Here is a 26,007-nt window from a genome sequence, read left to right as displayed (position 1 = left end):
CCTCTGGTTCTCTCTGAAACAGCAGGACCAGCCTCCGCTGGGCGTGGATGCGTTCGCGCATGCCCCCTGGCCGGGGGCGCTGCTGTATGCTTTCCCGCCGATGGGGCTGATTTTACCATTGTTGGCCAGGGTGCGGTCAGAGGGTGCATCGGTAATACTGATAGCGCCGGACCGCCACTGGGCGAGATGGTATGCAGAAGTGATGGCCATGACTACTGTAGAACCGTGGCACATCCCTCATTGGCCGAACGCTCTGTCCCAGGCGGAGGGCTCAATTTGCGCACCTCCGGTCTTGGGACGGCCGCTGGTGGCCTGGCTCTTGAACGGCGGAGATTGTCTGATAGGGGACTCTCTCTGGCCGTGATCTGTACAATTCAGAGCGCGCGCACGGCTTCCACTGCCTTGGTTTACTCTGGCAAATGGGCTGCTTTTGCGCGTTGGTGTGAGGAAAGGGACTTCGCTCCCGAGTCATGCTCGGTCGAGGCGATTTTGGAATTCCTTCGGCACCTGATGGATCATGGTGGCGGTTTGGCAGCATCCACTATCAAGGTGTATGCGTGTGCTATTTCCGCATGCCATGAGGGGTTCGCCAAAACTACGGTTTTCGGGCATCCCCTGGTTAAACGCTTCCTGGCCGGCACGCGCCGTCTTGGCCCTGTGCGTAAGGCTGCGGCGCCGCCTTGGGATTTGCTCTTGGTTCTGGATGCGCTATGTAAAGCGCCGTTCGAACCAATGGAGCGGATATCTCTCAAGTGGCTATCGATTAAGACCGCGCTGCTCCTTGCTCTGACGTCGGGCAAGCGGGTCAGTGATCTGAGGGCGTTGACAGTTTTTCTCATCACGGGTGATGGGAGCAAAGCTGTGTTGCGCACGGATCCATCTTTCGTTCCGAAGGTGGTCCGGGGCGCCTATAGAGCACAGGATTTGGAGCTGGGAGCCTTCTATCCTCCACCTCATGCGAGCGAGGAAGAGGCCGCCTGCATTTGTTGTGTCCTGTGCGTGCGTTGACGTGTTACGTCCAGCGCACGGCTGCGGTCCGCACCACCCCCCAGTTGTTGGTTTGCCACGGCCCAGGGAAGGTGGGTTCTCCGTTGTCGAAACAGCGTCTCTCCCATTGGATCTGTGAGGGCATCGCCCAGTCTTACGTGACTGCGGGTCGCCCTCTGCCTGGTGCTGTTCGGGCACACTCCACAAGGGGTGTGGCCACGTCAGTTGCCCTGTTCAATGGTGTGTCAGTGGAGGACATCTGTGCGGCGGCGACTTGGTCGTCCCCGTCTCCTTTTGTCCGTTATTACCTTTTATCCATGTCCTCTGTCTCTGTGGCGTCATCTGTGCTAAACACAGCCGCCGGTGCGAGCCAGCGTTAGACAGGATGTTTCATGTAGGTGTTCGGCTCGAGTCGCCGGGTCTTCTGTGAAAGAGTCAGAATGGACCACGGCAGGTCTCGCCGCTACTGGAGAACCGGTTCGAGCCGCGGGGTCTTTTCCTGCTAGGAAAGCAGACGTGACTCACTCAGGTCTCACCGGTTCAGCTAAGGTAGGATCAGGCCCGTCTAGTGACGTTCCGCTCCTGTTTATGAGTGAGGCTGGGACGGGCTTGTTACGGAGTAACCGCTTTGGTCCAGCTCTCGCCCCACGTACCTCTCCTTGCCCTCGGCTGTGATAGACTGAGTGTGGCGGGGTGGGGCCAGTGCTTGGGTCGGATCAACTGTTAGTATGGTCTCGCCTTGGAGCCCTGGCTTGTGTCCTGACTGGTTTTTCCCTTACTGGGGCCAGCAAGAGTGTATGGTGCGGTTGTGTAGCTCCGCTTATGCCAATAGGAGCTAGCCCTGTGGGGCGGAGCTCCACGAAATAGAACGATGGTTACGTATTGTAACCCTAGTTCTATGAGTGGAGCGGAGCCCCACAGAGAACAGACTTGCTGGCCCGCAGTCTGCTCGCTGAAAATTTCGGTTAGGAGCAGATGTGCGGGCGTAGCCCGCTTATACAGTGGTGCACCGGACTTGGTTGGACACAGGTGCGTGTATGTTTTTTTCTTCAGTCAATGTAGCTAGCTGGGTTTCGCTAGCCAATAGGAGCTAGCCCTGTGGGGCTCCGCTCCACTCATAGAACTAGGGTTACAATACGTAACCATCGGTATACCTTGGCTTAAGAAGGTTCTGGGAAACGCATCGCCACCTAGAGGTGGAGCTAACGACGTTCTTAAGAAGCACGTAGCGCTACGATGCCTTAACGATGCCTCTGGGAAACGCGGCCCAGGGTGTTGGCCAGCCTAGCGGGTGTTGGCCAGCCGAGCCGTCTGCCATGTTAGCCAGGGACACTAGGCTGATGTTTGTTTGTGTGTGTCTCTGTGTCTGTATCTTAGTGTGTGTGTCTCTGTGTCTGTTTCTTAGTGTGTGTATGTGTCTGTTTCTTAGTGTGTGTGTGTATGTGTCTGTTTCTTAGTGTGTGTTTGTCTGTGTCTTAGTGTGTGTGTGTGTGTGTGTGTCTGTTTCTGTTTCTTAGTGTGTGTGTATGTGTCTGTTTCTGTGTGTGTGTGTGTCTGTTTCTTAGCGTGTGTGTGTGTCTGTGTTTGTTTCTTAGCGTGTGTGTGTGTCTGTTTCTGTGTGTGTGTGTGTGTTTCTTAGGGTGTGTGTATGTGTGTGTGTGTGTCTGTTTCTGTTTCTTAGTGTGTGTGTGTGTGTGTCTGTATCGTAGTGTGTGTGTGTGTGTTTCTTAGGGTGTGTGTGTTTCTGTCTGTTTCTTAGTGTGTCTCAGGTGCAGCGGTAGGGAACCAGTCTGTGTTTGATCACCGCCCCGTTAAGGGGTAATGGATTACACACCTAATGCTTCACTACACCTCTGACACACACACACACACACACACAGCACCATATCCCCCCCCCCTCCCAGCTGCATCTGTGGAGGCTGAAGCGACATATGGGCCGGCTGGGCTGCAGCATCGCTCATCTCTCTGTGCCAGGCAGGGCGAGCGGGCGCCCGCTCTCTCAGATCTCCGTCTTCCTCCCAGGCCCCGCCCACCGTCCTCCCAGGCCACGCCCACTATCCACCCAGGCCACTGCCATCCCAGGCCCCGCCCACGGTCCTCACAGGCCCCGCCCACCTTCCTCACAGGTCCCGCCCACCGTCCTCCCAGTCCCCGCCCACTGTCCTCCCAGGCCCCGCCCACCGTCCTCACAAGCCCCACCCACCGTCCTCCCAGGCCCCGCCCACCGTCCTCCCAGGCAAAAAGCAAAAAGCCTCTTGAGGGAAGGGGGGTTAGGGGGCCGAAAAATTAAACAAGGTTAAATATAAGACAGTTGAAGAAAAACAGCATACATTGACACATCACAACACATATATAAAACAACATGCAACACTACAACGAGCAATCACCAGCACAGACATAGAGCAGCAGCAAATCATCAGCAAACATGCAAGACAGTTAAAAGACAGTTAAAGACAGCATACATGGAAGCATCACAATACCTATGGAACATACAGCATACAACTAAGCATCACCACCACAAACTCTTCAGCAAACACACAGGGCAGTTAAAAAAACAGTTAAAGACAGCACACATTGAAGCATCACAACACAAAGATAACATAACATGCAGAATACAATTACACAGAACACAACACAGAGCATCACTCAGGCAAGGTAAAACAGGCATAACACAGAACAGGTTCCAACAGTGGAATGAATGGCAAAACAACTGAGGGAGGATGTTATGGTGGAAAAGCATTTACACGAATCGGCGAGAGTGAGTGAGATGGCATTTTTGAAGGTGGGAATAGAGGTGAATTTGTCTTTTGCAGAGCATTCCAGTCAGAGGCAGCAGCAGTCTGGAATGATGCAAGACCCAGAGAGGTTTTGGAGTTGGGTATTTTCAGTTGGATGTAGAGAGAGGACCAGGTGTTGCCCTGCCCTGCCGCTGCCCTGACCCTGTCAGTGGTTTGTGTGCCAGAGCCTCCCAGGCCTCTGTGCCCCCTCATGCCAGCCTCGCTGCCAAGGCAGAATCACGTCACCAGCTGCAGCCCCCACTGTCCACACCATGCCTCCCCCCGCCCACCCGCCCCGCCAGCCAATCACGCGCTGACACACGCCGGCTAAAAATAGCATCCAGGTGTTCCCCCGCTTCGCAACCAGGACAGGAAGGGAGAGCTGTCAGGCCGGGGAGTGTTTTTGGAAGAAAGGGATTCTGGGTCTTCTCTGGCTGTGATGAATTACTCTGGAGGGAGGATGGCTGGGGGGCTAAACTCCCCCGCGGCCGTCTCATTGGTGGAAATTACAGTGTTTAACTCACTGTGATAGGCTTGTGTTGAGAATGTGAGATGTTTGAGGCCATCTAGGGTTTTACTGCTAAGCAGTCAGGTTAGTATGGCTTTTAAATGTTCCTGTCGGTAATGAGCGATGTCTTCCAGAGTTAGTCCTCTCTCTGAAAGCAGCAGCAGGTTGGTCATGTCTCAGGGGAACCAAAGTACCTGTTTGTTGTCCAGAACAGACGTTATGCAACCCTCCCACAACTGCTCTGGGGCTAGCGAACGCTACTCCAGCCTCTCGCTCTGTACAATAAAAGCCAGTTATTAATAGCACAACTGACACGACAAATGATGCCATTCTATCCCTGGTGAAAAGCCAACACTGCGTTTTAGACTAAATTACAGATTATTTTTGTTCTCTGAAATGATCCAGGGCTGTTGTTTTCCACTGGCTCCGACAAGTGGGCTGTATGATTCAGTGCAAATCACTGAATATGTTGTGCTATTTATCTGCCTCCATCTGTCCATCGGCCATGTCTGCAGCGGTGAGCCGTCACCAAAGGCAAAGCTGGCGATGGTTTTTCATCTGAAAGAAGTACAGCAGTCTGCAGGCCTTCTACAGTACCAGTCTTCTGTAGCGGGAACTCTGGGAACTTTTAGATGAGTTTTTTTTTGTAGAAGTGGAGGCAGATTCCCGAATAAGTCACTGTTCCTGATGGACTGTCCACGTCCACACCTGGCCTACTACAGGATCATCTCCTGTCCACGTCCACACCTGGCCTACTACAGGATCATCTCCTGTCCACGTCCACACCTGGCCTACTACAGGATCATCTCCTGTCCACGTCCACACCTGGCCTACTACAGGATCATCTCCTGGAGCCTGACCTGGTCGTTATTGAGGTTGACTGACAGAGTGTGTGAAATCAGTTCGGATCAGTTGCAAGTTAGATCAAATACTTGAAGGAACATGTGATCGCGTTTCAAAAATCTGAAGGGATTTTTTTTTAGGGGAGGGGGGCATGTCTGTGACCCTTGGTTTCACATGGCAGCCCAACAGGTGCCATCAGTCCTTCTATCTTTCTATCCTTTATCCTTCTAGATAGATGGATGGATAGATAGATAGATAGATAGATAGATAGATAGATAGATAGATAGATAGATAGATAGATAGATAGATAGATAGATAGATAGATAGATAGATAGATAGATAGATAGATTAGTAAACATGGATTGATGATCACCAGTAAACCTGGATTAATGTCACATTCCACAGGCATGCACCGATCAACCATACACTAGTAATTGCTTTATGGCCATTACATTACTTTATAGTGTTATTGATTCATGTAATTAGTAAAGTGCTTGTGTGGAATGAGTTTGGGCCAGAACATCCTAAACAGAGGGAAGAGAGATACAAGGATAGAAGGATAGATAGAGGGATAGAAGGATAGATAGAGGGAAAGAAGGATAGATAGAGGGATAGAAGGATAGATAGAGGGATAGGATAGATAGAGGGATAGAAGGATTGATAGAGGGGTGGAGGGATAGAAGGATAGAGGGAAAGAAGGATAGAGGGATAGAAGGATAGATAGAGGGGGGGAGGGATAGAAGGATAGAGGGAAAGAAGATAGAGGGATAGAAGGATAGATAGAGGGGTGGAGGGATAGAAGGATAGAGGGAAAGAAAGATAGAGGGATATAGGGGTGGAAAGATGGATGGGTGGAGGGATAGAAGGATAGAGGGAAAGCAGGATGGAGGGATAAAAGGATAGATAGAGGGGTGGAGGGATAGAAGGATAGAGGGATAGAAGGATAGAGAGAAAGAAGGATAGAGGGAAAGAAGGATAGAGGTATAGAAGGATAGATAGAGGGGTGGAGGGATAGAAGGATAGAGGGATAGAAGGATAGAGGGAAAGAAGGGTAGAGGGAAAGAATGATAGAGGGAAAGAAGGGTAGAGGGATAGAAGGATAGAGGGAAAGAAGGGTAGAGGGATAGAAGGATAGAGGGGTAGAAAGATGGATGGGTGGAGGGATAGAAGGATGCAGATTATAGATGGGAACAGGGACTACATACATACATCCGTATGTACAGCATGTGTACAGTATAGAAAAGAATAAAGATTATGTGTACATTCAGTCTGTATAAATATATATATGTCTAGGAGGGCACATAAATATACATGCATGCATATATACATACATACACACACATACATACATACATACATACATACATACATACATACATACATACATACATACATATACATAAAGGCCGTACAGATCTAGTGATACACATACATACATACATACATACATACATACAATCATGCATACATGCATACATACATACATACATATAAACATACATACATACATACATACATACATACATACATACATACAATCATGCATACATACATACATACATACATACATACATACATACATACATACATACATACATACATACATACATACATACATACAGATATATCTAGTGATACACATACAGATGTGAGAACATAAGAATGTAACTTGACCCGCGGTATTCTAACAGGCGCTTTACGGCATTCCGCACCACCGCTCGCATGCCCATAGAGGGCGCAGTAATACTAGGCTACTCATTGACCCATTGCTGTAGCTCATCTCGCACATTAGATTAGCCTACCTTGTTCTCAAACTCCTTGTTCTCTGTCTGGTTGTAATTTAATTATTACGAACAAAGCCTATTTATCTATAGTATCTATCTCTGTAACTGTCGCCGGGTCTAAATCTATTAATTCATGTGTCGGGACAAGTAGAAGTTTAATACAGTAGGCTAACTGAGTGATCTCATATGGAACATGGCATCAGGACGAGTAAGATGGCTAACGGAGCTGACCAGAGATGTGTTTGAAATGGTTCACTCACTCCCTATTCCCTATGTAGTGTTACTCATAGTGAACTACATAGGGAATGATTTAACAGTTTTGGGACACTACATGAAATGTCATTGCGTAGGATATTGACGCAAACAAGCAGACGCGCCAATCACTGATGGCAGTAGGTTGAAATATCAGGTAGTATTCAGGTTCCATGTTTAGTTGAATGATAAATCCCATATAAATGGTTGGAATTCTAATGATGTGCAAGTGTGATTTTGTCAACTTTAGTGCTGTCTGCTAATAGTAGGTTGTGAAGCTGCACGACAAGACCGTGATAGCAAGTTAGCTCACGACAGCAGCTTCCATAATATTAATGGTAGCCTAGCTGCCGGTGGCTAAAAAGCTGATAGCTAACTTTACAACGATGATTCCTGTAGCTATTTTGATGCTAAACTTCTGTTTCTCGGACAGGAACGGAGACGAACTCGCATTAGCAGCAAAGCAGCTACAGGAATGATCTTAACATTAGCTAACTGCTTTAGCCACTGATAGCTACCGTCTTCTTCACTTATCCTTCGGTAAAACATGACACCGTTGTATTGTGGTAGTGTGGAGTGCTTAGGCAGAAGCAGGAAGAGAAACCCGCCATGGGACCTTAAATCAGAAAAATATGGAATGGTAGGCCTAGTGAACGGCATGAGAAGCTATTGTAAGCTAGACTGCAACGTAAACAAACACAATTCACGTGACACAGGGGTCAGCTAGCTAGCTAACTACTGTACCAGTTAGCTAACAACTATGAACTCAAACTCCTTGTTCTCTGTCTGGTTGTAATTTAAATTATTACGAACAAAGCCTATGTATCTATAGTATCTATCTCTGTAACTGTCGTTGGGTCTATATCTGTTAACTCATATGGAACAAGGTATCGGGACAAGTAGAGGTTTAATACAGTAGGCTAACTAGCTAGCTAGCAGAGTGTTGGAACATGGCATCAGGACGAGTAAGCTAGCTAACGGAGCTGACTAGAGATGTGTTTGAAATGGTTCACTCACTCCCTATTCCCTATGTAGTGTTACCCATAGGGAATAATTGCTTCGGATATTCATGGAATGTACACACCAGTTAGCTAGCAACTACGTGGACACAGGCTGATCTACTATACGGAATTGGACCGAGGAGTGTTCTCATATGGAACTAGGCTAACACAGTTGTTTCAAGACCAGCAGTAATGTTTGTGGTTTGATTTTGTCCTTCGCTTGGCTATTCTTGTTGGGGTGAACTGACCAGCTGTTTCAAATCGCCGGACGAGATGCCCGCTTCTATGACTGGATCTACACAGCAAACAAGCATAACAGTGCGTCATGAAGACCAATGACTTGCTACATTAGGCTACCTCCTGGAATACCCCAAGGTCTTTCATATTGAAATTCTCTTGATGGTCTGGGGAGTTGCGAGACGTGTTAAGGGATCCCTCAGTCGTGATCCTTGACAGTAGGCTACCAGCCTGCGCTGTGCTCAGCACAAAGTTGGATGAATGGATAGACTTATTGGAATCCTGGAAAATGTTGATTGCGCTCTAAAATCATGAAAGCATAAATTTAAAAATGCAGCAACAGAAGTAGTCTAGATGAGATGGTGGTTTAAATGAATGGCAACACGTAGCCTAGAGGAAAGCATCAATTGAGACTGGTGATAATGCTGATAATCTACAGTAGGGCCTACCTCTGGCTGAGTTCATGGTTATAACCATTCATCTCTTACACATGGGCCTATACAATAGTTGCACAATACTTTGGACGTTAAATCCATCCATCTATCAATCAAACTAGCGAATTCAATCCAACACCTGTGGAATGGCCGGTCATGGCAAAGCACCCGCTAACATAGTAGGCTACCCCCCTCCCCCACGATCCAGGGCTAGGAAACCGGTCCATCCAGTTTATTTGAATATAAAATAATTTGTAGGGGGGGGTTACAATAGTCTAGTCCGCTGGCGAGTGGCGAGCTAGTCAGATGGCGCATGCATGTGTGGACATAGGCATATTCTGTAAAACCTAAAGAATAAAAGTAGGCTACGTTCAACATTCATTGGAGTGGTCCAGTTGGATAGGCTAGTCTAATCTAAATAAATTGAGGACCTGTATTTTCATTGTTTGCTGGTAGCGATTGCCACAGACAGACAGGGAGGAAATCTATTTGTTTCATTGTTTCATTGTTTGTGCTCTGTATGCACAAGATAGTTAATGTCCGGATATAATTGGCAGTAGGGTGGGAAAAAACCCTATCAAAGGCCAAGATTAGAAGGGATTTGAAGATGTAATTAGTCATTTTAAATGTGCCTACTTTATCTTTTGATGCCTATTTGAACAGACTGCATCGATCAATGCAATGACTCTTTCCATGTTTTTCAGTTTTAGACTTTTCATCAATAAAACATAATTTTTACAACCACTTCTCATTGATTGGGAAGGCATTTAGAGCTGCCGGTCTATTAGCCTACTTATTCGGACTCAGAGGATGACAAAACTGTTTATTGAGAAACAATTGATAGGCAGGCTGGGCTATATAAAGAAATACCACAATGCATGTCGTCTAGATATATTACATTATGGTTAGGCTATACACTTTATGGTAGACTGCCCTCTCGCTCGCTATAAGCAGGCTACATTGTGGCTGTTTTGTTCATCGCAGAAGCCTATAGCCTAGGCTACACATAAAAAAAAGTTTTTTTATATAGAAGGAATCAGAATATGTGGAAATGTAATTTTAGCCTATTTTAATAGAATTCAAATTGTGCTTAGAGGGAATTATTTTCAACGGACATTATGACCTGAGCATCTAGATCATGCACTAGCTAACTAACTGATGAAGTCGTGGCCTTCAACTTTGCATGACTTGCATTTGCATTGTTTTTAATGTTACTAAAAGTGTGTGTCTGTAGGCCTATGATGCCTTTCTCATATTTTTTAGAATAAAGCCTAGGCAGCACTTTAACAAGAATATAGCCTACACTTCACAAAAGGAGAAGAATCGATGAAACGGCTACAACAGCATTTTGGCCAAGGATCCAAATAAAACAGTAGTCTACTGTACAGATGCAGCATAGAATGTATAGATACATAATACTTATCTAATTAATAATTATCTAAGTTAATATAGGCCTATGAGAACGCAACGCTTTTTACAGTAGGCTAGGCCTATGCGTCTTGTGATTGTACTGTAGGCTACAATTTAAGGCTTAGGCCCTATTGAATTCCTTTTATAGCCTACTAGGCTACTCATTATTATCGAATTATGTAGTTGATATATGAATAAAACAATAAGCTGTTTTAATGGCTATGGGCTACTAGTTGTAGGCTATACACGAGTTGATGCGCTCTGCTCTTACGCACAGTTGAGGCGGCAGCTCAAATACACTTCGCACATATCCTCTGCACCTTGGCAGTGCAACTGCCACAGACAGCTATGGTGCACTTCATGCATTGGTAGACAGTTCTGTTCTTGCTGCAGCTTGTCTTCACCATGTAGGTATTTTTGGGGGGATATTCTTCTGTGGACACATCGAGGGGCGCCGCCGGTGGCTGTTTGGACGCCAGCTCTTCAGCCAACTGGAGGATGTCGCGTCTGGAGAGGCTATGCGTCTCTCCACCAGTCCCCAGCGAGTCCAAGCTCCCCCAATGAATAATACTTATTTATAATAGCCTACATAGTGCGAAACTGTGCATATAATAGGCTGTAGCCGGCGCGAAACTGCGCATTCCCTATAGCCGTTCATTGAACGGCTGGCGGAAGATATAGGTATAAATAAATAAAAACATACACAATATTTTGTTATTTGAATGATCTTTAATATATATTGTGTATGTTTTTTTAATTTATAATTTAACAATAGGGGGTGCAACAGAACACAATTTTAGGGAAAGTCATTGACAGGCGGACTTCAATGTTTTATTAAAATATAGCCTAGTTATGTGCAAATGAAAACCCACAATCGTCCAATGGACGTCTTTGGCGGTTCTAGTGTTAAGACCTTACCCCGATTTTGGAAATCAGATAAAGGGGTTCACAAGACCATTTCAATAATCGCATTATTACAATTATCGGTTGATCGGCGTATAGTGTGCATGTGAACGCACTCACTGTCAAACCTGCAGCGTATGCACAAGATAGTTAATGTCCGGATATGATTGGCAATGAGTGATCTTTACTCACGCGACTATGTCAATTTTGTATGGATCCACACCTCCGATCAAGCTTATTTTTTCTTTGTATCGTGCTGAAGCCATATACTGTAGCCTACTGCGCTCAGACTTATCTACATTAGCTGGTTCCCCGCTTCAAATGTACTTCCGGGGTTTACGAGTAGCCCACCAGTTGAATGCGGTCCAGAAACAAAACGCAAAACCCTCACGTTCACCACATCTTTACTAACAAATATATTTACAATACTGTTATTTTGCGCATTTGACTTAACAGCCACCACGTCTTGACCCGACGTCAGTTACCGAGATAGATAGGCTACTGTAGGCCTAGATATATGTGTTCTTAATAATTAAATTACATCCAGATGGAGAAAACGTGTTTGAGAACAAGGTAATAATAACAATTAAACGTTATTTATAGCACCTTTCATACAGATAAATTCAGCTCAAAGTGCTTTACAACAGAGCATTTAAATTAAAGAATGTGAAATTTAATGATGCTTCATTCGTAGACTATAGAAGAAAAACACTGAGCCCAGCCTAAATCTGCTCAAAGACGCCACCTGGTGGTGGTGCATAACTAAAACGAAATAACACCCGTCTGAAATCCCATGAGATTTCCAATGGGATTTCCCATCCAAATACCGCGAAGGTGAAATGCTGCAGCATGTGACATTTCTAACTTCCCACATCTGTATACATACACACATGCACACCTCCACAATGCTCAGATACTGTTATAGTTTCTGATGGCCGCTGGCACAAAGGAAGGTCTGACCCGCTCCTTATTGGACCTGGGTGGGAGGAGCCTGTGGCTGAAGGTACTCCCCATCTGCCACAGTTCGCCATGAAGGGGATGAGAGCGGTGGTCTAGGATAGACTTCAGTTTGTCCCTCATCCTCCTCTCCACCACAGTCTCCAGGCTGTCCAGCTGTTGCCCCACAACAGAGCCGGCCCTCCTCACCAGCTTGTTCAGCTATCCCTCCATCCTATCCTTCTATCCCTCCATCCTATCCTTCTATCCCTCTATCCCTCCATCCCTCCATCCTATCCTTCTATCCCTCCATCCCTCCATCCTATCCTTCTATCCCTCCATCCCTCCATCCTACCCTTCTATCCCTCCATCCTATCCTTCTATCCCTCTATCCCTCCATCCCTCCATCCTATCCTTCTATCCCTCCATCCCTCCATCCTATCCTTCTATCCCTCCATCCTATCCTTCTATCCCTCCATCCTATCCTTCTATCCCTCCATCCCTCCATCCTATCCTTCTATCCCTCCATCGTATCCTTCTATCCCTCCATCCTATCCTTCTATCCCTCCATCCCTCCATCCTACCCTTCTATCCCTCCATCCCTCCATCCTATCCTTCTATCACTCAATCCCTCCATTCTATCCTTCTATCCCTCCATCCTATCCTTCCATCCCTCCATCCCTCCATCCTATCCTTCTATCCCTCCATCCTATCCTTCTATCCCTCCATCCCTCCATCCTATCCTTCTATCCCTTCATCCTATCATTCTATCCCTCCATCCTATCATTCTATCCCTCCATCCTATCCTTCAGCTGAACAACTTCCTGGCACTAAATAATTGTTATGATGTCTTCCAGGATTTCGACCACACCACAGCACAGAGATTGCTCTTGTTAAGGTCTTCAATGACATCCATTTTGTTACGGCGGCACCTCCGCGCGCATTCCCCTCCGCTCCTCCGAGCTTGCCGGTGGCCCGACGCAACGTGCGTCGGTCCGGCTCTACCCCGCGGCGTTCGGGGTCTCCCGAATTCCCGCCTCCTGACTCCGGAGATGGGGCGCATTCGCGCTCCTCATCCCCGGAGAGTAATCCTGAGACGCCCAGCACCTCAGCACGCGCACGGCGCGCGCTCCAACGCCACAGGTGAAGGCAATCGTGGTGATTAGTGAACGCGCTTACGGCTGAGTGCTGCGCACCGGGTCCCAATCATCATCATCGCCTGCCTACAAGAACCCTGGTTTTCTCCATGCTCATCGCCAGATCTTCCCATAGAATACCTATGGCAAGTACCCTAGCCAGCTTAGCCTACGTTGTTGATTGCTGTCCGTATCTCTTGTGTTTTTTTTTACCTTTTCGTGTTTTCAGTTTTGCTTATCCATTTTTTTCTCGTTCCGTTTTATTTTCCCTCCAGACCCAGTGTGCAGTGCTCGGCTTGCCTGCTATCACCACCCCTGGACTGAAACACGGATTCCCTGACCCCCCTTCTGGATATGGACTTTGATTACGGATTACGGATATTGGACATTGTTTGCTGATCGCCTGACCCCTGCCTGTTTATCGTTTTTGACCTTGCCTGCTGGACTTATTAATTTATTATTAAACCGCCCTTTGGGCTTTGCATTTTTTCTCTGCCTCCGGTGTCGTGCGTTTGGGTCCAAATCCAACCCAGTCATAACAGAAGATCTGGCCAGTATGGACCCAGCCGGCACTGGAGAGCAACCGGAGACACCTTCGGCTCTCCAACTCCAAGGACGGGTGATCGCTGATCATGCCCGACTACTGCGGGAGGCCTCTGTCGCCATGACCGATCTACACACACGGATGGAGGTTCAGAACACCCAACAACAGGCTCAGTATCAGCAGATCCAGGGCCTGGTTGCCATGGTTCAGGCGATGTCCACCCAGATCGCTGCCCTCACCTCCATCGTGTCCCAGGCAAGTCCGGCAGCTCCTGTGGCATCAGCACCCATTCCCGCTCCCGTCCCCGTGCCGACGCCCCAGCCTGTTCCTATGGGCCCCCAGCCCCAGCGTGAACCTCACCTAGCTAATCCCAAGCCATACGATGGGACCTTCTCTGAGTGTAGGGGCTTCCTCATGCAGTGTGGATACATTTTCCAACATCAACCCAGCATGTATTGGTCTGACGCTGCACGGGTGGGCTACATCGCTACACTCACCACTGGGGAGGCTCTGAAGTGGGTCCAGGCAGCCCTGGGTCCGGGCAGTCACCTCCGCGATGACTATGCTGCTTTTGAGGCCGAGTTTAGGCTAGTTTTTGATCATGCTGCTGATGGTCAGGACGTTAATGCCCGTCTCACCACCATCCAGCAGGGTGGCCGCTCCGTGGCTGCCTACGCTACCGAGTTCCGCACCCTGGCTATGGGTAGCGGGTGGAACGACGTCGGTCTGCGCAGTGAGTTCCGACGAGGCCTGAGCGAGACTCTCAAGGACGCGCTGGTCAGGGACCGCCCCACCTCCCTTAACCAACTCATCTTTCTCACAATGGAAATCGACGAACGCAACCAGGAGAGGAAGCGTGAGAAAGCGCTGTGTCATCCCGCCCCCTCTGGTCGCTCTCCGGGCATGTTCGGTACAAACTCCTCCACCGTTCCACTCACCCTGACCATGCCTGCTCTCACCGGCGAAGAGCCCATGCAAGTGGGTAGGGCTCGCCTCACGGCTGTTGAGAAGGACCGAAGGAGGGCACTGGGATTGTGTCTCTACTGTGGAGCTAAGGGCCATCTGAGGGACAACTGTCCCACTCTGCCAAAAGAGTAGGCTCACCAGCCAGGAGGGGATTTCTGGTGAGCCGTGTTACCCATTCCCCACCATCTGTCAGCCCTGCCCGGTTCGAAGTTACCCTCGCCTGGCACGGGCAGACGCTTACCATCGGTGCGCTCATTGACTCTGGGGCTGATGACAACTTTGTTGATGCGCACCTTGCCGCCTCAGCGGCTTTCCCCCTCGCCGCCCTGGAAACCCCTCTCACCGTCTCGGCCTTGGATGGACACGACCTAGGCCCCCTCACACACCGGACCGAGCCTCTGACCATGACAATTTCCGGAAATCACGTGGAGGAGATCCGGTTCTACATTCTTGAGACCCCCCGGGCTCCTCTCATTCTGGGCCGACCATGGCTGGAGCTCCATGTGCCGCATGTCAGCTACGGCCCCGGCCGCATTCTGAGCTGGAGCACGGCCTGTTACGCGCGGTGCCTCCGTGCTGCTCAGACTCCCTCCCTGTCGTCTCGGCCGCCCCCTGCTCCCCCCGACCTCTCCACCGTGCCAGAGGTTTACCACGACCTGGGAGAGGCCTTCAGCAAGGAGCGCGCCCGCACCCTTCCCCCGCACCGGCCCTACGACTGCGCCATTGAGCTCCGCCCCGGCGCCCAGCTCCCAGTTAGTCGCCTGTACAACCTCTCCCTCCCTGAGAAGGCGGCTATGGACAGCTACATCTCTGAGTGTCTGGCTGAGGGCCTCATCCGACCCACTCTCTCCCCGGTGGCGGCGGGGTTCTTCTTCGTGAAGAAGAAGGGTGGGGACCTCAGGCCATGCATTGACTACCGGGAGCTGAACGCCATCACCATCAGGAACACGTACCCTCTCCCCCTCATGAGTTCCAACTTCGAACCCCTCCTGGAGGCCACCATCTTCACGAAGTTGGACCTCCGGAACGCCTACCACCTGGTTCGAATCCGTGAGGGGGATGAGTGGAAGACCACGTTCAAGACTCCCCGAGGCCATTACGAATACCTAGTCATGCCGTTTGGCCTCACCAACGCCCCCTCCGTGTTCCAGGCTATGATGAATGACATCCTCCGGGACATGCTGGATATCTTTGTTGTGCTCTACCTCGACGACATCCTGGTGTTCTCCAGGAGCGCTGAGGAACACGTCCAGCACGTCCGCCTTGTCATCCAGCGTCTCCTGGAGAACCGCCTCTTCATCAAGGCCGAGAAGTGCACCTTCCACACTCCCTCTGTGGAGTTCCTGGGACTTATTGTGGAAGGTGGACAAACTCGGCCTGATCCCAAGAAGATCCAGGCTGTCGTCGAGTGGAGCCAACCCACCACCCGTAAGCAGCTGCAGTCCTTCCTTGGCTTCGCCAACTTCTACCGGCGATTCATACGGGACTACAGCCGGGTGGCCGCTCCCCTCTCTGCCCTCACCTCCTCTCTGCGTCCTTTTACCTGGACACCTGCAGCCAGTGCCGCCTTCACCGACCTCAAGAGGCGGTTCACCTCCGCGCCGGTCCTGCTTCATCCCGACCCCTCGAGGCCCTTCACCGTGGAGGTGGACGCTTCAGACACGGGTCTCGGCGGGGTTCTCTCACAACAGTCAGCGGCCGACCAGAAGATGCATCCCTGCGCCTTCTTCTCCCGCCGCTTCACACCTGCAGAGGAGAACTACGACATCGGCAACAGGGAGCTGCTGGCTGTTGTGGAGGCCTTCCAGGAGTGGCGGCACTGGCTAGAGGGCGCAGAGCACCCCGTCACCGTCTGGTCGGACCACAAGAACCTGACCTACCTCAGGTCGGCCAGGCGGCTGACCTCCCGTCAGGCGCGCTGGGCCCTGTACCTCGGACGGTTTAATTTCCACATCACTTACCGTCCGGGGTCCAAGAACACCAAGGCTGACGCACTGTCTCGGCTTTATGCGGCAGGGGAGGATCTTACCACTCCGGACACTATTCTTCCCGCCTCCCGGGTGATCGGAGTGGTCACCATGAACGTCGAGGCAGTGGTCAGGAGGGCCCAGCGCACCCAACCCGACCCCCGGACTGGCCCGCCCAACCGGCTGTTCGTCCCGGCTGCCGTCCGGACCCGAGTACTCCAGTGGGGACATGCGAGCCGGTTTGCCTGCCACCCGGGTTCCCACCGTACGCTGTCTTTCCTACGCCGGCGGTTCTGGTGGCCCTCCATGGCAGCGGACGTCAGAGAGTTCGTCTCCGCCTGCACCACCTGCGTCCGCAGCAAGGCATCCCACCAGCCGCCGGCTGGCCTGTTGCGACCCCTTCCTGTGCCCAGTCGTCGGTGGTCACACATCGCACTGGACTTCGTGACCGGTCTCCCTCCCTCCCGGGGAAACACCACCATCCTGACCATTGTGGACCGGTTTTCGAAGTCTGTGCGCCTCGTGGCCCTACCCAAGCTCCCCACCTCGATGGAGACGGCGGAGCTGCTGACTGTGCATGTCTTTCGGCTCTACGGTCTGCCCCAGGATGTGGTGTCTGACCGTGGACCCCAGTTCACGTCTCAGGTATGGAGGGCATTCTGTGCGGGGATTGGGGCCACGGTCAGTCTCGCTTCTGGTTACCATCCACAGACCAACGGCCAGGCGGAGAGAGCCAACCAGAGCCTGGAGTCAGCCCTCCGGTGCATGTCCTCCCTTCACACATCCTCCTGGAGTCAGGACCTGCCCTGGGTCGAGTACTCGCTGAACGCCATGGTCAGCGATTCCACCGGCAAGTCACCCTTCGAGTGCTCCCTGGGGTACCAGCCACCCCTGTTCCTGCTCCAGGAGGCCGAGGCGTCGGTGCCGTCAGTCCAGGCTCATCTCCGCCGGTGCCAGAGGGTCTGGTCCGCAGTGCGGTCCGCCCTGCTCCGCGCTACAGCGCGCGCCTCCCGCGGTGCCAACCGGCGGCGTGTCCCGGCCCCGGTGTACCAGGTCGGTCAACGGGTTTACCTCTCCACTGCTGACCTGCCCCTCCACGTCTCCTCCAGGAAGCTGGCGTCGAGGTTCATCGGGCCCTACCCCATCGACCGGGTCATCAACCCCGCCGCTGTCCGGTTGATTCTCCCCGCCTCCATTCGCCGGGTCCATCCGGTTTTCCATGTGTCTCGGGTCAAGCCCGTCGTCACCAGCACCCTCGTGCCACCGGCTCCCGCGCCGCCCCCTCCGCAGCTGGTGGATGGCCACCCTCAGTGGGCGGTGAGGCGGCTGCTGAAGGTCCGCCACCAGGGCCGCGGGTTCCAATACCTGGTCGACTGGGTGGGGTATGGCCCGGAGGAACGGAGCTGGGTTCCTCGGTCCCAGATCATGACCCCTGTTCTCCTCCGCGACTTCTACCGGGCCCATCCTGATGCCCCCGGTCGGTCGCCAGGTGGCTCCCGCTTGGGGGGGGGTCCTGTTACGGCGGCACCTCCGCGCGCATTCCCCTCCGCTCCTCCGAGCTTGCCGGTGGCCCGACGCAACGTGCGTCGGTCCGGCTCTACCCCGCGGCGTTCGGGGTCTCCCGAATTCCCGCCTCCTGACTCCGGAGATGGGGCGCATTCGCGCTCCTCATCCCCGGAGAGTAATCCTGAGACGCCCAGCACCTCAGCACGCGCACGGCGCGCGCTCCAACGCCACAGGTGAAGGCAATCGTGGTGATTAGTGAACGCGCTTACGGCTGAGTGCTGCGCACCGGGTCCCAATCATCATCATCGCCTGCCTACAAGAACCCTGGTTTTCTCCATGCTCATCGCCAGATCTTCCCATAGAATACCTATGGCAAGTACCCTAGCCAGCTTAGCCTACGTTGTTGATTGCTGTCCGTATCTCTTGTGTTTTTTTTACCTTTTCGTGTTTTCAGTTTTGCTTATCCATTTTTTTCTCGTTCCGTTTTATTTTCCCTCCAGACCCAGTGTGCAGTGCTCGGCTTGCCTGCTATCACCACCCCTGGACTGAAACACGGATTCCCTGACCCCCCTTCTGGATATGGACTTTGATTACGGATTACGGATATTGGACATTGTTTGCTGATCACCTGACCCCTGCCTGTTTATCGTTTTTGACCTTGCCTGCTGGACTTATTAATTTATTATTAAACCGCCCTTTGGGCTTTGCATTTTTTCTCTGCCTCCGGTGTCGTGCGTTTGGGTCCAAATCCAACCCAGTCATAACACATTTAAACACAGACAATGGCAGAATTTCAGTCTCAGTATTACTGGATCTCAGCGCTGCATTCAACACGGTTGACCACAACATATTACTAGGCCAACTGGAAAACTGGCACAGTGTTAGACTGGTTTGAGTCCTACTTGAAGGACAGGGACTACTTTGTGTCTATAGGCAATTACAAATCTGAGCAGACAAAAATGACCTGTGGAGTTCCCCAAGGCTCCATTCAGGGGCCTCTTCTGTTCAACGTTTACATGCTCCCACTAGCTCAAATTATGGAAAACAACAAAATATGTTACCATATAGCTATGCAAACGACACAGAAATGTATGTCACCATATCACCAGGGGACTATAATCCCATACAAGCGCTGGTTAAGTGCATTGAACAAATCAATGATTGGATGTGCCAGAACTTTCTTCAACTAAACAAAAATAAAACAGAAGTAATTCTCTTTGGAGCCGAAGAAGAACGATTCAAAGTCAGCGCTCAACTCCAATCAGTTATGTTAAAAACCACAAACGAAGCCAGAAATCTTGGTGTAGTCATGGACTCAGACCTGAATTTCAACAGTCAACCTACTATCACCTGAAGGATATATCAAGGATTAAAGGACGGTTACAGAACAGGAAGTGGCTCTGAAGTAGCTTATGTTTAGCTAACGCTTTTTTAGGGGCCAGGCAGCGTAGCTGCCGGAACCCTATTGTATTTGCCTATACTATTATTATTATTATTATTATTATTATTCTCCATCTTCCACTGAAGTCTGACTTCCCGTGGACAAAAAATCACCAGAATTTGCACATAGCTCCAGTACTATACCCAAAGTCCTCAACCTGCATTGTTGCTGAAGGTGGCACTACAGCAACAGTCTAAAGTTTAAAACTTAAAAAAATCATAACAAATCAGCCATAGGTGCTATCACTGTAAAACCACCATGTCAATGTAGTCCCAAGTGAGACAAAACTTTCATATGTCTGACCTTGCAGAATTTTTGAAGTCCACATGGACTGGATATACTGTATGTTCAGACTGTCCTTACCAAACGATCCTCACAGATTTTTGAAATATGAAAAATTGAGCCCACAGCACATCAAAAGGTTTTACTGTTAACAGTTCTGTATAGAGTTCCTATTAATTCTCGCCAAATCAATGTCTGATCATCCTCATAAAAAGTGACAACATTGGCCACATATCCAAGATGTAGTGTGATTTTTTTCAGAATTATATCTCAAGAATTGAATTTTTAAAAATATGTTTAATTCTGTCCTCTGAAACCAACACTTCATACAGAGAAAACTACATTACCCACAATCCAACGCAAACTCCACGAATCGGAGACATCGCTGTTGGCAACCCTACCCAACCCCCGCTGAGCATTACAATGACTAAATCGATTGATTGGCAACTGACTGAGTACACAGCTGCTGAAGTTAATGTTCAATTATGAAGAAAAGGAAACAAAACCTGTAAAAATGTATAAACATATGTCATTTCACATTTTTCAATCAATTAACACTAAACTTGCTACACTGGATCTTCAGACTGTAATTCACAAACTCATTGACCAGATTGTTGAATTATCGAGCTTACAATGCATCAAAATGTTTTACAAATGTTTTACGATACGATACGAATGTACAAAATGAACATTGGAATGTCAACTTTCTTGTTGTCTTCCTATTCTCTCACTTATTGCTCCTAAACTTCGTCGGAAATTGCCTGGCCCCGCCTCATCGCTGTGTAGTAGTTTTAATTGCTAGTTGAGTTTGCGCTCCGTTTAGTAGGGAGCAGTTAGTCCAGTAGTTTAGTAGGGACGTGAAGTCCGCTGTTTATGTCCACTGTTCATCACGCTGATGTAAATGCTGCATGTTCGTGAATAAATCCTAAAAACACACCCGTTCTGGTCATTAGAAATAAGAAGCCTCCAACTAAGGTATATTACTGACACATTGTAAACTAAGTTCTCACAGAATATCATTGCATTGCAAATGCATAGCTGGCAAAGATAATCCCTCAGAGCAGAAGTGCTTGAATAAAGATACTGTAGATAGATAGATAGATAGATAGATAGATAGATAGATAGATAGATAGATAGATAAAGAGGCAGATGAGTTAATATAGAAATGTGTAGTGGACTCATTAAAAATGGATGGTGTATAATAGATTTTTTATTGAGGAACTCGTATCCTAATTCCATTGCAACTAGCAAATATATCAGTCCTCTGTGAGCGATGCATCACAGAACACATTCAATGGAACAGAGTATTACTAAGGGGATCAATCAAATACACACATGATTGATGGTGTGTGTATCTGTGATTAGGTTTTAAAGAAGAGATAAACATGAACAAGATTGATCTTGTCACTGCGCTGTAGAATGTCTTCTGACTGGCTGGTTGCTACACTGTAGTAAAGTACTCAACTGGTGAAGTGGTGCACGTCCAAATGTAGAAAATGCAGAGACGTGTTCGGTGCTGTAGACGCTTCAATGCTTCAGAGGCGGTTTCTATTTATGTGTGTGTGTTTGTGTGCGTGTGCATGCGTGTGTGTGTGCGTGTGGACTGAAGTGGCCTCACGTACAAAGTAAAACATTCATGTTGTGTCTGAGGTCAGTAGAGACTGCTGTGCTGCATATCTGCCATCTTACCTTTCTGCATGTTGCATGACCTTCCTATGGGCCTTAAACACACACTCTCTCTCTATCTCTCTCTCTCTCTCTCTCTCTCTCACACACACACATCCAGTCATACTGTATGTCCGCAGAGAGCTCTTTGCAGAGTGCCTCTCTGGTGTGGAGGACGTGAGGTTCTGAGGCCTTGCCAGTGTCCCTCCCCGTGGTTGGCTGGGCCCCAGTACCCTGGGGCTCACTGTCTTCTGCTGTGTTCTCTGCTCTCCAGTCCTCCCACACGACTTATCTACATCATTATCCCTTCATGTTCTCATATAAGTATACTGTGGACAGCTTCATGTTCTGATATAAGTATACTGTGGACATCTTCATGTTCTGATGTAAGTGTACTGTGGACATCTTCATGTTCTGATGTAAGTATACTATGAACATCTGTGCAGTATTTCATGGCCAGTTTGGGTCTTGAACAGGCTCTTTTTTGACAGGAGAGACCTGGGGTTTATCTCAATAGAATTCTCATATTGAACTTTTTTGTAAGAACCTTGTCAACCTTTTCTGTTTTAAATATCTTATGTCTTTTTAAGAAGAGAGAAGGCTTTATTTGTCACACGACACACACGCATGCAAGACTGACATGGGCGACATGACATACACACACATGCACTAGGCAGTCGCGTTTCTCTGCTCTTATTCCATCCCGTCGTCCTTCCCCCAAGGGCAGCTGGGAGCAGAAGCCCGGGGGCCAAGCGCTCTGTTCTTCTGCATGTTTTTTATATGGGGTTCTTTTGAGAGGAAACCCTTGTGAACATGGGGAGAACATGCAAACCCCGCACTGAAAGGCCGAGAGATCTTCTTGCTGTGAGGCGACAGTACTAGGTGCTTCAGTGTCTTGTTCAAGGACACCTGGGCACAATGCCGGGAGCTGGGATCGAACCAGGGCTGGCCGATCTGCCTCACGAGCTACGTGCGCCTGTCTGTTTTTCTCTGTCTGTCTTTCCGTCTGTCTTTCTCTGTCTGTATTTCTCTGTCTGTCTTTCTGTCTGTGTGTGGCTCTGTTGTCTGTCACTGGCCTGTCCAGAGATCTCCCTTCTCTAATCTCCTTTGTGATGCCCTGAGGATAGCCTTGCCTCACTGTGGTCTGACATGTCATAAGGAAAAAGGCTGTACAATATCTCTGTGAGTCGACTGGGCAACCATGTCCTTCAAAAGTAATACGTTCTGCCAAGGTCTTTACAAACATGGCATGCACAGGGACATTGATTAGCATGTGAGCTGGATACATCTGTCTTTGTCACCTCACGGACAGCTTTTATGAATTCAGGGACTTTGGACCCTTTAGGATCAATCATAGAGATCATATCACCTGCAAACCCACTGTCTGGTATGGCTGGCCGGTCAGTCTCATCTCTGTGACGAGGAGGGCAGAGAGCCCTGCTTTCTTGGCTGCAGTCGGTGCTTGTGTTCCACTGAGGTCTGACAAAATTAGAGATGGCAGTGATTGTTTTTCCAAATCGGACAGATTGGAGCACCTGGTGTGTTGTGTGGTACTGACCCGGTCTCTCCCTGTGTGCAGGTTCATCCTCTGTTGATGCGCGAGCGGCGCTCCGAGTCGCACAGGAACAAGCTGCTGCGAAGGACGGTCAGTGTTCCTGTTGAGGGCAGACACCATCCTGAGATGGGTGAGTCTGACTCGCTTCCTCTGACCCAGTTTAGCTGCCTGACCGCATTCTGACTGGCTCCCTGACTTTGTCTGATTATACCTCTGTCTCTGAGTCTCTCTCTCTGTCTCTCTCTCTGACGCTCTCTCAGACTCTCACAATCTGACTCTCTCTCTGACTCTCTCAATCTGACTTTCTAACTCTCTTTCTCTGAATCTCTGACTCTCTCAATCGGATTTTCTCAATCTCTCTCAATCTGACTCTCCCCAACTCTCTTTCTCTGACTCTCTCTGACTCTCTTACTTTCTTTCTGAATCTCTCTGACTCTCAATCTGACTGTGACTCTGACTCTCCCTCTGACTCTCTCTCTCACTGACTCTCTTACTTTCTTTCTGACTCTCTCAATCTGACTGTGACTTTGACTTCTGACTCTATCTGACTCTCTCTGAGTCTATCTGACTCCCTCTGAGTCTCGCTGACTCTCTCTGACTCTTTCAATCTGACTCTCTAACTCTCTGACTCTCTCTCTCGCTCTGACTCTCTCTCAGACCTTCTCAGATTCTGACTCTCTCAATCTGACTCTGACTCTCTCTGACTCTGTCTCTGACTCTTTTAATTTATTTCTGACTCTCTCTCTCTCTCTCACTCTCCCTGACTCTCTCTGACACTCTTTGACTCTGACTCTCTCTCTGATTCCCTGACTCTCTCTCTGACTCTGTCCCTCCATCTCTGTCTCTGTATCTCTGACTGTATATCTGACTCTGTATATCTCTGCATCTGTCTGACTCCTGTCTGTGTCCCTCTGCCTTTGATCTCTCTGGTTCTGGCTGGTCAACTCTGTTAATCCTACCCGTGTCCTGACTGTTAGTCCTACCTGTGTTCTGACTCTGCTTTCACATCCCCTGTCTCTCTTTTTGTGCGTGGCTGGAAGTCAGCGCACCTAGTATAGCGTTTGTCTGGTTATCACTCCCTCTCTCCCTCCCTTACTCAATGTTGGCCTGCATCTCTCTGTTGGCACCACAAGAGGCAGTAGTCCCAGCACACCAAGATCAAGAAGGACACCAAAATCAACCTGCCGATCTCCACTGCACATGTAGAGTAGTGGTGAGAGCATTGGACTCCCACTCGGGAGACCGGGGTTCAAGACCCGGTGGGGATGATTTTATGGGACTATACCCCAAACCTCCACATGTTCATCCTTTCATTCCAACCTTTACCCCTTGCCTTATAGGTCAGATCCTGTCCCAACCCCAACCCTTATTCTAACCCCAACCCACACTAGGGACTGGAAGAAGGACACCAAACCAACTCCACCACTACTCTAAATTCCACACGTAGAGTAGTGGTCAGAGCATTGGACTCCCACGCGGGACATTCTCAGAGATTACCGTCTATGCTGAGCGAAACTCCTCTACTCTATATGTAGATAAACAAATGTTTACGTTTTATATATCCGGTGGACTTCCCTTCCCCCCCTAATGATACAGACTACTACCACCTGGTGGTGTGAAGTTATTTCATCTCAAACAAGCGCAGATCGGAGGTTCCACTTGGTTACTGGCACAAACGGGAAACCTGTGTACCCCTACCTCTCCTATGTGAGAGCAGGCTATTCTCCAAGGCAGGGTAAACTCTAAAAAGAAAAATCAAAAGCCCTAATGGTGTCTTCCTTCCTTTCCTATTAAATTCTAAATATATACAGAATATAAAATTACCAAAAACATACAGTTTACAAATACAAAGCAGTTTATTTGTTACATTGTAGCAATAAAGAGCAATAATTGAAGAGAACATTTATTTAAGTCGCTTATGAAAATGTAAGTACAATAATAGTGTCTAAATATATACAGAATAGCAAAATACAAAAAAATATTCACAGAATCATGTATCATGGGAAGTGAAATGCTATGTAATTAACCAAAAGAGGAAACCTCTAGAGGCACTCTTTTCATTCTTCCTAAAAAACAATAAATGACAACAATTAACATCAACATCATAAGAATAACATTAACATTATGAGGGTTAGAATAACCAACCGAGAAGACACAGCCATAAGCATCCCATCTCAATTCTGCCTTTAACCGCTACGGGAATCAGCTGAACTGCCCCCCGTGTCCTCAAGCATCCACTGCCTCTTCCACAGTGACGCAGCTCACACTGGAAGCATGGCCACGTACGCCTCCAGCGCCGGATGACAGCTCCAACCATCCAGGACCATCTGCACACAACCCCCCTACCCGCGAGCCCACCATACAGAATGGGGTCAATGCCTCCCCTCCACTAGCAAGCCAGCAATTAGATGATTGGCTGAGGCCCAGGCTGTCGGAATACAGCGGGTATGGATTGAAACCTCGGGGAACTGTCGACGACACGCTGCAGCACCTCATCCCATCCCAACCTCACCCCCCCTCACCCCCCCAACCTCACCCTCCAACCTCATCCCCCAACCTCACCCCCCCAACCTCACTCCCCAACCTCGCCCCCCCTCACACCCCCAACCTCAGCCCCCCAACCTCACCCTCCAACCTCACCTCCCCAACCTCACTCCCCAACCTCACCCCCCAACCCCCCCCCCCCCCCAAACCTCACCCGGCCTCTCATGTTGCAGTCCACTCCTGGGACTTAGTGGGAGTGGTCCCACTAAGCCACTCCCGTGCTCTATAATGACTTTGAAGGAGTAGTCTGCTGCCAGATGACGCCAGCTCCAGCGGTTCTTAAGCCAGTCCAGAGTTCTCCTGAGTGATTCAGCAATCATACTTCATTC

General features: G+C 49.3%; 1 protein-coding gene across 1 annotated transcript in view; it reads left to right on the top strand.

Annotated features, from left to right (window-relative positions):
- The window catches only part of syngap1b (synaptic Ras GTPase activating protein 1b), a gene marked incomplete at its 3' end in the record, with an annotated part of 183,912 nt that overhangs the window by 29,921 nt on the left and 127,984 nt on the right, over positions 1-26,007 (top strand). Inside the window, exon 2 of the mRNA XM_084442293.1 lies at positions 23,159-23,264. Within this exon, the coding sequence (XP_084298419.1) occupies positions 23,159-23,264 (106 nt within the window). The remainder of the gene's footprint in view (positions 1-23,158; positions 23,265-26,007) is intronic.

The sequence above is a fragment of the Borostomias antarcticus genome, assembly GCF_949987555.1.
Source record: "Borostomias antarcticus genome assembly, chromosome: 8".
NCBI lineage: Eukaryota > Metazoa > Chordata > Actinopteri > Stomiiformes > Stomiidae > Borostomias > Borostomias antarcticus.
This window is presented reverse-complemented; position numbering and strand designations above follow the sequence as displayed.